The 15269-nt window shown below is 38.0% G+C and overlaps 2 protein-coding genes across 2 annotated transcripts in view; one reads left to right on the top strand and one right to left on the bottom strand.

Annotated features, from left to right (window-relative positions):
• CR1 (complement C3b/C4b receptor 1 (Knops blood group)) overlaps nt 1-15269 on the top strand; it is a 189414-nt gene that overhangs the window by 57994 nt on the left and 116151 nt on the right. Inside the window, 3 exon segments of the mRNA XM_057528241.1 lie at nt 745-919; nt 1535-1634; nt 12946-13031. Coding sequence (XP_057384224.1) covers nt 745-919; nt 1535-1634; nt 12946-13031 — 361 coding nt within the window.
• LOC103013740 (uncharacterized protein C9orf40) lies at nt 65-662 on the bottom strand (the record flags this gene model as incomplete). The annotated part of the gene is given in 2 exon segments (XM_007164251.2): nt 65-293; nt 295-662. Coding segments are annotated over 2 exon segments (597 nt in total), but the record flags the coding sequence as incomplete, so codon positions are not given.

Genomic DNA, 15269 nt, shown 5'->3' with positions numbered 1-15269 from the left:
GACATAAATTCACTTAGAGATGTTTCCTCAAATTCAGAAAAACCCATTTCTTCAGCTCCTTCTGTCAGGACTCCATATTAATCTCAACCACTGCATTCTTGCCCGGAAGTGTTGTTTTTGTCGGGTTGTCTTCACTTACATCTTCAATGTCTGCCAGATCAATAGGTGGTAAAGGATTCCTCCAGCACTGGAAGCTGTTTTACTGCCAAAATTCTTCATTGAGCTGGCGCAGCGCGGCCCCCCAGTCTCCCCGCAGGGACTCTGCGCGACCCGACCCGTCGTCGCCACCGCCCCTCCCCTGGTCCGCGGGGCCGCACGGGCGGCTGCGGCAGCGGCGGATCGCCACTCTCCAGGCCGCGACCCTCAAGCTCCGCGCCGTCCGGGGCGACAGTGTCCCCGCTGTCGCAGCTCTTGCTGGGCGAAACCGAAGCCTCAGTCATCCCCCCCGCGTCGATTTTACACTGTCGGGGCAGCTCCGGGATGCTGAGGGGCTGCCCGGAATGCGAGACCCCTGGCGGCGGGATCCAAAGCCGTGGCCGCGCCGGCTCCTCAGGAAAGTCGCGGAGCAGGAGCCGCTTCCAGGGCACGTGGAACGTCAGGGGCTCGGCAGCACGCTGCTTGCCCGTGGGTCCCGAAGGCTCGGGTGGAGCCCGCCCGGCGCGGGTGGCCGAGCTCCCGTAGCTGTGGGAGCGGAGAGCCTCTCCACTAACTTTGACGTCCCTGTGGTCTTGCTCTCCAGGTCAGTGCCAATCCCCGGTGCGCCTTACATTCGCCATGCCTACAGAACCGATTGACAAAGATGAGTTTCCTGTTGGGACATCTGTGAAGTATAAATGCCGCCTTGGTTACTACGGAAGAGTGTTCTCTATCACCTGCCTGCAAAACTCTGTCTGGTCAAGCCCTGAAAACAACTGTAGGCGTAAGTAACTCTAGCCTGAGGACTCCTCTGTGTCAATAATCCTTAAGATCTGATCAGTCGTTCAAATTTTGAAACCAAGACACGTGTCTTGGTAACTTTGCCTAAGGTATAAAAAGATGTGAGAGTTCTTCTTGTAGGTCATATCTTCCTACTGCTTTGAGTTCCTAGCACCTTCATTACAAGTTCATTTCATGAGAAATGACCATCACAAGGCATGATTGAGGGAAAATCTCCATTCACTAGGGGTGTCCCATTTTTACAACTGAAACTAAGTAATGAATGACACAGGAAAGGAAAGAAAAGTGTAGGTGGGGAGAGAATCCCAAACTTCAAGACTTTTGATGTACACTGGTTGAATTACAGAGTAAGCATTTTAGTAATAAAGCAAAGTTTACATCTTTCTAAGAGGCAAAAAATATGGGGATGAGATCTGGAAGGGAGGTCTTTTTGAAAGTGGTGCTTAGTAGGTGGCTGATCCTGAGGCAGTCTTGTGAGTTTCCTCAAGGTGGCAAATCTATGGAACTACAAGAGCTATGGCCAGTTTGGGACCTTATGTATTAACAGACGTTCAGAGTATTCTACACCCAGTCCCCACATTCTGCTTCTTTCCCATAGGTAAATCATGTGGATCTCTTCCAGAGCTCATAAATGGCAAAATGGACATCAACAAAGACACCCAGTTTGGATCAACTGTTAATTATTTTTGTAATGAAGGGTGAGTTGGCAGTAGCTTTGTTTGGGATGACAGTTCTAGAATTGTAACACTAGTCTCTAAACAGTAGTCTCAGAAAGGAAAGTCAAACTACCTGTCCATTTAAAACATAGCAATAAGATTTCTAAGTAGAAGTTGTGCCTTGAATCCAGGCATTTAACTACCCTTGCAATGACTAAACAAATATTTGAAAAAATAGGAAAAAACCTGTATCCATGCTAGAAATTGGAGGGGTGAGGGTAGTGTTTTCACACCAAATTAATGCACCTAAAGCCAAGTGAAGCATTTACTAGATGAGAAGGACCAGCATTCTAAAGAAGTAAGTGGAACAAACACACATATATTCTTAACTCAAAGCAATAAGAGCTAGAAATGTTGGACTCAGGAAAAAGTAGGAAAGAGTTGTTTATTTGGGATGATGGAGTAGATGTGGTGGATGGGCAAATCTTAATTGTTATAGCACCTCTCCAGAAGTGTACACAATACAGGAATCTTGCTGTGGGCATACTCTTGGCTTATCCTTAGGGGAGACAGCCAATTTAAGAAAGAAATAGGTACACCTTATATCTTAACTTTTGTTCTGTTTTTATTACTTATTATTACTTACAATACATGCAAAATAACATAAGTGAAACGTAAAAATAGTAATAACAATAAAATTAATTTCAGTGCATATGCCACCCACCTTAAAAACCATCACTAGTACCTTTGATGCTGACTATGTGCTTTTCCCAATTTCCATTCCTTCACCTCCAAAACTTCTCCAGAAGTAACCACCATCCTGAATTTTGTTGATTCCTTGCATTTCTTTTCCATTTTCTCCCATACATAGTCCTAATCATTATATTTTTAGTTATACATATTTTGAACTTTATATAAATGACATGATTTTATATGAACATCTTTGCAAATTGCTTTTGATTTAATAGTTTGTTTCTGACAGTCATTCATGTTGTTGTTGTTAATTCATTTTCATTTAGGATAGTGCTCTCTTGTCTGGATACAGAAGAATGTATTTCTTATTTTTGTTGTCGTTAGATATTTGGATTATTTCTAGTTTGTTTTGCTTTGTTTTGTTTTCGCTATTATAAGCATCCCTGATATAAAGATACTCATACATGTCTCCTAGTACACATGGGCAAAAGTTTCTCTAGGACAATGGTTTTCAAACTTATTTTACCATGATCAACAACTAAGAAATATATTTCTACAGCACATACACACACACATAAACAGACACACATGTATACCACATCACATACACATTTATATAAATTAAAATTGTCACACAAATATTTACCATTATACTGGAAATTCTAGCCAGGAAATTAGTCAAGAAAAAGAAATAAAAGGCATCCAGATTGGAAAGGAGAATTAAAACAGTCTCTGTTTGGAGGCCAGATCAAGAGGGTGGAGTAGAAAAATCCTAGCCTTCTCCCACAGACATACGAAAACTACAGCTACATATAGAATAACTATCTCTGAAAGTGACCTGAAGACTAGAAGAACAGATTTTCTACAACTAAGGATATAAAGAAAAGGCCACATTGAGATGAAGAAGAGGGGAAGAGATGTGGTCTAGTCAGAACACCTCCCCCCGCAATGCAGTGACCCACAAGCCAGAAGAAAATCACAACCATGGGGGTCCCCCCTGAGGAGTGAGGGGTCCAAGACCCACACTGGGCTCCCCAGCCTGGGGCACCTGCCCTGGGAAGACAAACCACCATAGTGTCTGGCTTTGAAAACCAGCAGGCTTATCTTTCAGGGGAGCCAGAGGGCAGTGGGAGACTGATCTTGAAGGGCTCACTTGCTCTGAATCCCAGCACAGACAGAGCAGCAAGTTAAAAAATGCCTTGGCTTTATGAGGAGGAGATTTATTGATTAATTCTGGGGCAGGTACCAGGGGATGGAAGTGCTGGTAGGTGCCATTTTTTTTCTCTCCTTACACCTAGCTGGCCTAGTGCTGGTAGGTGCCTTTCTGTCACTCTTCATCAACATAGGTAACACTGTGTGCCCCACCCCAATGTTCCCCTAAGTACCTGCCCAACCCAACCCACCTGCCTCAACCAGTCCCTCTAAAGAAGTTCCCACCCCATCCTACCTGGTACATGGTTCTGCCCAGGACCAGTGATCCTCCAAAGTGGCTCACATTCTGGGGGACCTAGCCCTTCCCACCAGCAAGCCCACAGAAGTTGCAACCAGGCCTCACAGACAGCTGGGCTGGGGATCATCCCTGCCTACCAGAGTGTCTTGTAAAAGTCATGGCCTAAACACAACAGGAGGATGCAGGCAGCCCATGCAGGGGATAGCCTTGAGCACCTGGCTTGGGTGACCAGGGGGGATTATGCCACTGGGCTCTACATAAAACTATCTACATAAGGCCACTCTTTTAAAGTTGGGAGATGTAGCTGATGTACCTAATGTATAAAAACAAACACCGAGAGTTAGGCAAAATAGGAGACAAAGGAATACCTTCCCAGTGAAAGAACAAGATAAAACCCCAGAAAAAGAAATATACAAGATGGAGATAAGCAATTTATAAGATAAAACGTTCAAGGTAATAGTCATAAAGATGCTCATCAAACTCAGGAGAAGAATGGATGAACACAGTAAGAACGTCAACAAAGAGACAGAGAATACAAAGAAGAACCAATCAGAACTGAAGAATACAATAACTGAAATGAAAAATACATTAGAGGGAATCAATTACAGAATAGAGGATGCAGAAGAACAGATCAGTGATCTGGAAGACAGAGTAGTGGAAATCACCCAATTGGAACAGCAAAAAGAAAAAAAAAGGAATTAAAAAATGAAGATAGCCTTAGGAACCTCTGAGACTACATCAAGCATACTAACATTTTCATTAGAGGGGGCCCAGAAGGGGAAAAGAGAAAGAAAGGGACAGAAAGCCTATTTGAAAAGATAATGGCTGGAAACTTCCCTAACCTGGCAAAGGAAACAGACATTAAAATCCAGGAAGCACAGAGAGTCCCAAACAAGATGAAGCCAAAGAGACCCACACGAAGACACATTACAATTAAAATGTCAAAAGTTAAAGATAAAGAGACAATCTTAAAAGGAACAAGAAAGAAAAAAGTTATGTACAAGGAAACCTCCATAAGACTATCAACTGATTTTTAGGCAGAAACTTTACAGGTCAGAAGGGACTGGCACAATATTTTCAAAGTGCTGAAAGGAAAAAACGTATAAGAATACCCAGCAAAGTTATCGTTCAGAGTTGAAAGAGAGCTGGAGCCTCCCAGACAAGCAAAAGCTAAAAGTTCATCACCACTAAACCAGCTTTACAGGAAATGTTAAAGGAACTTCTTCGAATGGAAAAGAAAAGACCATAACTAGAAACAAAAAAAAACTATGAAAGGAAAAATATCTCACTAGTAAAGGCAAACACAGAGTTAACGTAGTGGATCTACCACTTATAAAGCTAGTATGAAGTTTAAAAGACAAAGGTAGTAAAATCCATCTAAATCTAAAATAATTAGTTAAGCAATACACAGAATGAAAGGATGTAAAATATGATGTCAAAAACATAAAATGGGGGAAGGAGTAAAAATGCAATGCTTTTAGTGCTTTTAGAATGTGTTCCAACTTAAGCAACCATCAAATTAAAATAGGCTGCTATATACATAGGCTGCTATATGTAAATCTCATGGTAACTACAAACCAAAAACCTATAGCACAAAATATAAAGAGAAAAGAATACAGACATAAAGCTAGAGAGAGTCATCCAATCACACAGGAAGAGAACAAGAGAAGAAGAAAGGAACAGAGCAGAACTACAAAAACAACCATAAAACAATTAACAATATGGCAAAAAGTACTTACCTATCAGTAATTACTTTAAATGTAAATGAACGAAATACTCTAATCAAAAGATACAATGTTCTTGGATTGGAAGAATCAATATTGTGAAAATGACTATAATACCCAAAGCAATCTACAGATTCAATGCAATCCCTATCAAATTACAAATGGCATTTTTCACAGAACTAGAACAAAAAATTTAACAATTTGTATGGAAACACAAAAGACCCCAAATAGCCAAAGCAATCTTGAGAAAGAAAAACAGAGCTGGAGGAATCAGGCTTCCTGATTTCAGACTATAATACAAAGCTATAGTAATCAACACAATATGGTACTGGCACAAAAACAGAAATATAGATCAATGGTACAGGATAGAAAGCCCAGAGATAAAGCCATACAGCTATGTTCACCTAATCTATGACAAAGGAGGCAAGAATATACAATGGAGAAAAGACTGTCTCTTCATTAAGTGGTGCTGGGAAAAGAATGAAATTAGAACACTCCCTAACACCATATGCAAAAATAAACTCAAAATGGGTTAAAGACCTAAATGTAAGGCCAGAAACTATAAAACTCTTAAAGGAAAACAGGCAGAACACTCTTTGACATAAATCACAGCAAGATCTTTTTTGACCCACATCCTAGAGAAAGGAAAATAAAAACAAAAATAAACAAATGGGACCTAATGAAACTTAAAAGCTTTTGCACAGCAAAGTAAACCATAAACAAGATGAAAAGACAACCCTCAGAATAGGAGAAAATATTTTCAAGCGAAGCAACTGACAAAGGATTAATCTCCAAAATATACAAGCAGCTGATGCAGCTCAATACCAAAAAAAACAAACAACCCAATCCAAAAATAGGCAGAAGACCTAAACAGACATTTCTCCAAAGAAGACACACAGATGGCCAAGACGCACATGAAAAGCTGCTCAACATCACTAATTATTAGAGAAATGCAAATCAAAACTACAATGAGGTATCACCTCACACCAGTCAGAATGGTCATCATCAAAAAATCTATAAACAATAAATGCTGGAGAGGGTGTGGAGAAAAGGGAACCCTTTTGCACTGTTGGTGGGAATGTAAATTGATACAGCCACTATGGAGAACAGTATGGAGGTTCCTTAAAAAAACTAAAAATAGAACTACCATATGATCCAGCAATCGCACTAAGGGGCATATACCCTGAGAAAACCATAATTCAAAAAGACACATGCACCCCAATATTCATTGCAACACTATCTACAATACCAGGACATGGAAACACCGTAAATGTCCATCGACAGATGAATGGATAAAGAAGATGTGGTACATATATACAATTGAATATTACTCAGCCATAAAAAGGAATGAAATTGGGTCATTTATAGAGATATGCATAGACCTAGAGTCTCTCATACAAAGTGAAGTAAGTCAGAAAGAGAAAAACAAATATTGTATATTAACACATATATGTGGACTCTAGAAAAATGGTACAGGTACATATTTGCAGAGCAGGAATAGAGACATAGACATAGAGAACAGACATGTTGACATGGGGGGAAGGGGAGGTGGGATGAATTGGGAGATTGGGACTGACATATATACACTACCATGTGTAAAATAGATAGCTAGTTGGAAACTGCGGTATGGCACAGGGAGCTCAGCTCGGTGCTCTGTGGTGACCTAGATGGGTGGGATGGAGGGCGGTGGGAGGGAGGTCTGAGAGGGAGGGGATATGTGTATACATATAGCTGATTCACTTTGTTGTACAGCAGAAACCAATGCAACATTGTAAAGCAACTATACCCCAATTAAAATAAAAGATACAGGATGGCTGAATGGATTAAGAAAACAAGACCCATATATATGCTGTCTACAAAGAGACTCACTTCAAATCTAAAGACACACACAGACTGAAAGTGAAAGCATAGAAAAAGATATTCCACACAAATGTAAACAAAAAGAAAGCTGGAACAGCAAGACTTATATTAGACAAAATACACTTTAAAACAAAGACTGTAACAAAAGACAAAGAAGGACATAACATAATGATAAAGGGATAAATCCAAGAAGAGGACATAACATAAATATATCTATGTACAATAGTCAAGATATGGAAGCAACCTAAGTGTCATTGATAGGTAAATGGATAAAGAAGATGGAGTATATATACAAAACAATATCACTCAGCCATAAAAAAGAATGAAATCTTGTCATTTGTGACAACATGAATGGACCTAGAGGGCATTATGTTAAGTGAAATAAGTTAGACAAAGAAAGACAAATATGATTTCACTTATATGTGGAATCTAAAAACAAAACAAATGAACAAACAAAACAAAGCAAAGCAGAAATGGACTCACAGATACAGAAAACAAACTGGTGGTCATCAAAGGGAAGGGGAATAGGGGGTTGGGTGAAACAGGTGAAGGAGATCAAGAGGTATAAACTTCCAGTTATAAAGTAAATAAATCACAGGATGTAATGTACAGCATAGAGAATATAGTCAGTAATATTGTAATAACTTTGCATTATGACAGATGGTTACTAGGCTTATTGTGGTGATCAATTCAACATATACATATATATACATATATATGTATATATATAATATGTCAAATCACCATATTGTACATCTGAAATTAATACAATATTGTATGCCAACTATAGTTCAATCAAAGAAAGAAAAAGAAAACAACCTCTCTGTTTGCAAATTACATATCTGGTATAGAAAATACTAAGGAATGTACACACAGACACACACACACACACACACACACACACACACAACATATTATAGCTAATAAATAGTTCATCAAGATTTCAGGATACAAGTTATCAGATGATTTATTTTTAACATGGGTGTTTCATTGATGTAAAGGAAGATTATTTTTAGAGAAGGATTTAAGAACATAATTATATCTAAAATCACAGAGTATAAAAAGAAATCTTGAAATTAAGAAAATTTTAAAGTGCTAGACTTATAGTCAGTGTCTCATTCTTGACCTCAAAAAATGGAGAAAACAAATTCATATGTATTTTTAATGGATGTTACCCTGGTCGGGTAAAAAATAATTTCCAACTGAACAAAAGTAGACAAATTAATCCATGTAGCAAAATAGAGGGAAGAAAATGTTACACTTTCTTCATATAAGTTGGGGTCACAATTGGGGTATTTTTGTTTTTTCCTTTTAGAAATTTATTTTATAAAAATGAGATCATGTTCATTGTAATCAGGATGTAAAAGAAATTTATTGATTTTCTACATGAAGATTTTCTACCTAGTGTATCTATTACTTTGCTTGAATAACCTATAGAATTTAAAAGTACATTCTCTCACCGTAGAGAACAAAGTTGAAAACCAATCTATTAAAAGGGCTTCGGTTTATATTATTCAAATCTTCAACATCTTTACTTCAAAGCATATTATTAAGTTAAAGTAATTTTAAGTATATTATAATGGTATATTATAAAATACAGAGCTCAAAAGAGTAGGATAGGAAGTCCAGAAATAGACCCAAATTTGTAAAAGAGGGTATTATATGAAGGTATCACGCAGCATGTCAAAGCAGTAAGCAAACTAGTATTTTTTATTTATGTTAAATAATTAGCACATTTTATGCACCACAATAAATTTCATATTGATCAAAGAATTACATGTTATATGTGACACCTAAATAAAATGAAATAAAAAATAATAAATATGTATCAGATTTAGGAACATTCCAAGTCAATGGGTTCATTTCAAGCAAAGGCAGAATCCACAGAGAGGTTAATAGAATTGACACATATACAAATACTAAAAACAAATAAAGTACAAATGAAAAACCACAAAAATATATAAATAGCCCTTACAAACAAAATATGAACACCTAAATAGAGAAATGATCAAAAGATACAAAGTGGCAATTAACAAAAGAAAAAGGTACAAATTGTAAATACATGTGGAAGAGTCTGGCCTTGCTATTAATAAAATTAATACAAATGAAAATAACAATAATATGCTACTTTGACCACTTATTCAATCCAAAAGTATTTATTCAGAGCCTACAAATACTAAGAATAGGTACTATTCTGGAAGCTGGAGATATAGCAAGAAACAAAACACACAAAAATCCCTCTGTATAGCTGATAGTTTTGAAGTTCAGGGTAATGGGCATTGACATAATCTCCTAGTAGCAGTATAAATTGATACAAATTTATACCATTTAACACAATTTAGGCAATGCACTTTTGCCAAGAAGTCAAACTTAACAGTCTTCCTTTTTGAAGTCTTTTAGACTCTAAAGGCTTGGAAAGGTTGGAATGGAAAACATCTTAATGTTCAACAACAGGGGATTATTTGAGTAAATTATGGTCCATTCATGTGATGGAATATTATTCTGCCAATAAAAATATTGGGGATTGATTATAATATATTTGCTGGGGTTTGAGGGATTCCAATAAACAATACATGTATCTTCACCACCAAATTTCTGGACCAGCTGAGGAATCAGACAGATGAAGGTCAAATTATATCTTTATTGCTGAAAGAGATTAGTAGAGAATATAACTTTAGGTCAGGGCTAAATGACCTAATTTTTAAAATCCCATTATTAAATGTAATTACCTGTTCTCAGACACAGCTGGACAACTGTAAGCTTCCTGCATCCATCCCATCCCCACGCCCACTCACCACAGGGGTAGGAGAGGCCCCTTAGCACATAGCAGAGAATAAACTAGAATACATCCTCTCTGCAGGCATGAACAGTGGGAATGCAGAAGTTTGAGATGAATTGCCCTATTCCTTCTCCCAAACTCACCAGTCTGAGAACTCATGATGGGTAGGTAGGGGTAAACAGAGAACCCAGGACTGTCGATCTCAATAAGCCCCCAAAAGGAAATCTGAAAAGCAAATGTAGGTGTCCTACCCAACAATATTGTATATAATGAAAACAGTTTTAGGATAGATGTTATATTTAAAGAAGGTGAGACCCCAAAGGGCCTGTTCTGTGCAAGGCAAGGAGAGGAAGTTGCTTGTTTTTTCCAGAGAAGGAGAAAGACAAGTGAGGGATGGAATAAAATGCCTAATGGCATTCACTTCCCAGTGTAACACTCCCTAAAACTTCCCCCAAATGCAACAACAAATGCTTTGAGCAAGTGGATTTGGGGGAGAAACCCACAAAAATCCTGGGCATTGCTGCTAGATAAAATGTAGTGCAGAACCCAAAGCCAGCAGGGAGGGACACAGGAAAGTGAAAGCAGAGAGAAGTATGGGGAAATTAGTCCTAAGACACACAGTAATCATGTGTGTGGAAGAGGACTCTCACACAGCTGTGAAATATAGGTCCTGGCCCAGTTTAACCACACCTACTTGACAGCTGACATCCATGTTACATGTATATCTCTTCATGTAAGAAACTGAAAGAATTTTCTGTAAGTTCTTGACCCAGAGTATGGTGCACAGACCAGCAAGGTCAGCATCTCCTGGGAGCTTGTTAGAAATGCAGAATTTTCATACCCACTGAATCAGAATCATATTTTCACAAGATGCCCTGGTGATTTCTATGCAAATAAAACTTTGGAGAAGCACTTCTCTAAACCATTAACTATGTTGTAAGGTACTGTTTAGGTAATTTTTTTCCATTACTGGAATTTTCTGTATCTTTCACTTTTTTTCTACAATGACTGAGTATTAACTTTTATAATCGGCTTTTAAAGAGCTGTTACTGAACTTCCAGTTCCAGATTCACTTTTCCCTGCTTCTCTCTCTACATATAACTAAATACCCTAGAAATTGTTCAACATACAACCATAAAAGGACCACAAAAGGTAGAAAGAAAGTGGACTGGCTAGGGACCCCAGAACTTAAAGAATGACCCTGCAGTGAGTTCCCTGGGTTTTCTTTTTATCTCTCAGGATGGGTGCTATAGAAGACTGTAAGCCAGAACAGTCAACAAGCAGAGAGAGAGAGAGAAGCCTACTCTCCTGTTAAAGGACTGGGGAAGGGAAAGCTCAGCAAGGATGTAGTAGGGAGACCCACACTTAGTGATAGTGGTGGCCCAATCTGCCTAAATTAGCAGCATAGGGAGAAATTGGGGATGAGGGAAGTCTATCCTTCCCATGTCACACACCCATGGGAAGCAGCAGGTCCCAGTCCACCAGCAGCTGTATCAATAGCGGAACCTGGGTGCGCTGACATATCTCATGCCCCAGCATGTGAGCCTTATTCTGCCTGCAATGGCAGCATCAGCAGAGCCTGGTTGGTGAGACCTAGACTTCAAGATAGCAGCAGGAGGGCTCCTCCACTCACACCAGACATGGGCTTGGTAACTTGTTTGTCTGGCTTCTTGGAGGCACCTCTGTGCATTTGTCCTCAAGTGGTCTTATGGATGTCTTTCAGAAAATGGTTATTTTATATGATTTGTCATGGAATTTGTTCTAATAAATCATTCTTCTATCATGTGGCAACATGCAAAAAAATAAAACAAAACAAAACGTTTCAGAAGAATTGACGACTCAAGTTAGAACTTGCTTCACCATTTTTATCCCAATCCTCATGATTAAAACATCAAAAAGAGCACTTTAAGAAATAATCTTTATGAAGTCAAAAACCAGAGGAGTCTCCATGATTCTCCACTCCTATGGCAAACAGGAAGGAAGAGGTGCACACATAGTGGAAAGACTGCAGCTTTCCTTTACTCCATTTGTTTTCTATTTGTGTGTATGTGTGTTTGCAGTGCAATTTAGAATATTTTCATTTTTGATAGTGTACTGGAAGGCATTAAAAACCTGAAAACAATACTGAAGGCATTAATAAATACAACATAACCACTGCTTCAATGTAACAGTGCTTCAGGTTTCTTCAAGAACATCCACAGCTCTTTTCATTTGATCTCCATTTGACCCATTTTGATGTTTGAATAAAGTTTGTGCTGCCATAGTTTCTTATATATTCATAAGGCAGTGTTCTCAGCTATACCAAATAACACTTGACAGTTATTTGACACTATTCGTCTTAACCTGTAGTAGTATCAAGTTCGGCCTTACTCTCCACCAATTTTCATGAATGGTTCAGCCCAACATTCCATGACTATAGAAAATTTCAGCTGAAGTAAAAATAAATGTCATCAGTTTTTCCAAATTGTATAGCAAACTTTGAACAGCTTGTGGCGTACTAATTGAGAATTTCTGCCTTTAACATTTATAATATGAAATAAGTGTTCAACTGTGTTTGTCTTGCTTGGATTTCCTTTGGTTATAGTTTGATGAATCTTATTTATCTTAGATGTATATAAAAAATGTGCCTTAACCTAATAAAGGAGAGAGATCTCATCTAATTTAGAAGGCATGAAGAAGATAATTTTAAAGTCCAAATAAAGACACAAAAGTTGGGAAAGCAATAGTACTTTGACAAATGGAAATTGTCCTTCTGAATTCTCCCAGATTGTAATCTCTTGTAAGCAGCAATTTAAGCAGGATTAAGTGTTTATTTAGAATATAACATTCATTATTCTTTGCCTCTAGATACCGACTCATCGGTCAATCCTCTGCTGCATGCATCATCTCTGGCAACTCTGTCATCTGGGATAATGACCCACCTATTTGTGAGAGTGAGTTGGAATATTCTTTTCTATCACCTTTACCAATAAGTTCTCACTTTCCCCCTGGAGTTATAAAAATCTTGATTGATTTTTTTCATTCTGTCATTCAGATGGCTGAAGACAGCTATAATGGTCTCAAAAATACATGTGGGGTCCTGGCAACTGTTTTCTTAAGTTCTTCTTTATCCTGGGTTGTGCCTTTTCTGAACCTGGGGACTTAAATGCATAAAAGTCTTCAAACTTTATTTTTACCTCAGTTAATTTGGAATTATGTTGGTTCTGCCATCCCCAGTATAATAACCATCCTGCTTAGAAAATTAGTAAAGATTTTTAAAGTGATACTCTTTGAGGTTTGATGAAGCTGTGGAGGAATTCACACTTTCATGTGCCAATGGTTCAACACACTCTCTTGAAAGTCATTATGTAATATAAGCCTCAAAATTGGGCTTATATTTTGACCCGCTTCTTAGAATTTATACTTAGGAAGTAACAGATTGTAAACTTTTTATTGAAGCACACTTTATAATGGCAAACATGTTAAACTAACCTAAATGCACTGCATGGTTCCCAATATGGTTTGCAAATAACCTATTGGAAGCAAAAAGACATGTTAAAAGTGACTACTGAGAATTCCCTAAGAAGCATAAAATAGCCATGCAGAATTAGAAGAAATACATCCATACATTGGAAATTTATTCAGCCATAAAAAGATATTATGGAAAAACACTTAATATTTATAAAGATGATTATTATATATATTTCTGTGAAGAAAATCAGATGACAAAATAGTATGTTTTATACACAATTTATACAAGACTATACAAGATCTCATTATATTAAAAATAATACACCTTGACATATTTCCATATTTTTGTCTCTATCTATAATTCTGTAACCTTTTCTATATCCAACCCTGGCAAATGGCTTTAAGCCTCCTTGGTAAAGGGTAGGGAGGAAACTTACAGTATACATTTTGGCTGTGCAGCAGTTGCTTCCTCTTCCTCAAGAAGAGCCAGTCTCCCGTTTTATTGAAGCTGCTCTGGGTCTCTAAACTGGTTCTCAAGTCTTAGAATTGGTTGATAAATAACCACAACTCTCTTCTGTAGTGATTCAAGTCAGACCTGTTCACTAGACCTAGATCTTCTCTACTAATACAAATCAACTAAAACTTTAGACCACTATCCATCTGCTTCAGTTTTAGTGATTCCATGATCAATGAGCCAATGACAAAGATCTTTGCAGGAAAATCATTCTGATTTCTGCTTCAGTTGTCTCTGACAGTTAAGTGCTACCACTTGGCCTCTGTGACCCTGAGGTCCTTTCATCCCCATTGGATTCAGGTAACCCCATTTAATAGCTACCATTCCCACTGTCATTCCTGGCCTATGGAGAATAACCATCACAGAGTTCTTCAAGGATGCTGAAACTTCTGCATAAATGTATTTCTCAAAGCCTTGGGTAAAAGGTCTCACTTTCAACCTATGTGCACCATGGAGATAATTAGGGAGTAGATGAACAGGTCTTACATAATAAATCCACTCTAGCATTCCTAAGTCCCTAGGCCACAGGATGTTTTCTTCTGCAGTACACTAATAATGTTCTGCTTTTGAACTTCATTCTGTTAGGCCACACTCAAACTAACACATTGAATTCAGAATCTCAATTCTTTTGCTGTATTTTATACTTTCTCACAGGTCATAAATTTTATTTCCCCAGATCTCCCTGGTCCTGTCAGGGCTTGAATCTGGTTAGAGGACTAGAAACAAAGCAAGGTGGTAGGGATAGGTCCTGAGGAAAATCAGCAGTCCCTGCAATTTGGGTTGCCAGACTTAGTAAATAAAAATGCAAGATGCCCAATTAAATTTGAATTCAGAGAAGCAACAAATATTTCTGTAGAATAAATGTGTGCCATGCAATATTTGGGATATACTTAGAAATTTTCTTTTTTTTCTGAAATTCAAATTTAACTGAGCATTCTGTATTTTCCACAGCAGTCCTATCAGGACAGCTACCTCACGAGAGTCTGTTAGTTTCTTCAGGCAAGAGGATGCTTTTCTCCTCAGACCAGGGAGGAAGGCTCTCCATCTGGCAAAGTAGGCTTGGCAGAATTTCTTTTTTTCTTCTTTGCCATCTGTGTATCTTCTTCTTCTTCTTTTTTTTTTTTTTTGTATTTAGAATTATTTACTTTTCTTTGTGGTTACAATTTTTTTTAACATCTTTATTGGAGTATAATTGCTTTATAATGTT

The sequence above is a fragment of the Balaenoptera acutorostrata genome, chromosome 1 (assembly GCF_949987535.1).
Source record: "Balaenoptera acutorostrata chromosome 1, mBalAcu1.1, whole genome shotgun sequence".
NCBI lineage: Eukaryota > Metazoa > Chordata > Mammalia > Artiodactyla > Balaenopteridae > Balaenoptera > Balaenoptera acutorostrata.
This window is presented reverse-complemented; position numbering and strand designations above follow the sequence as displayed.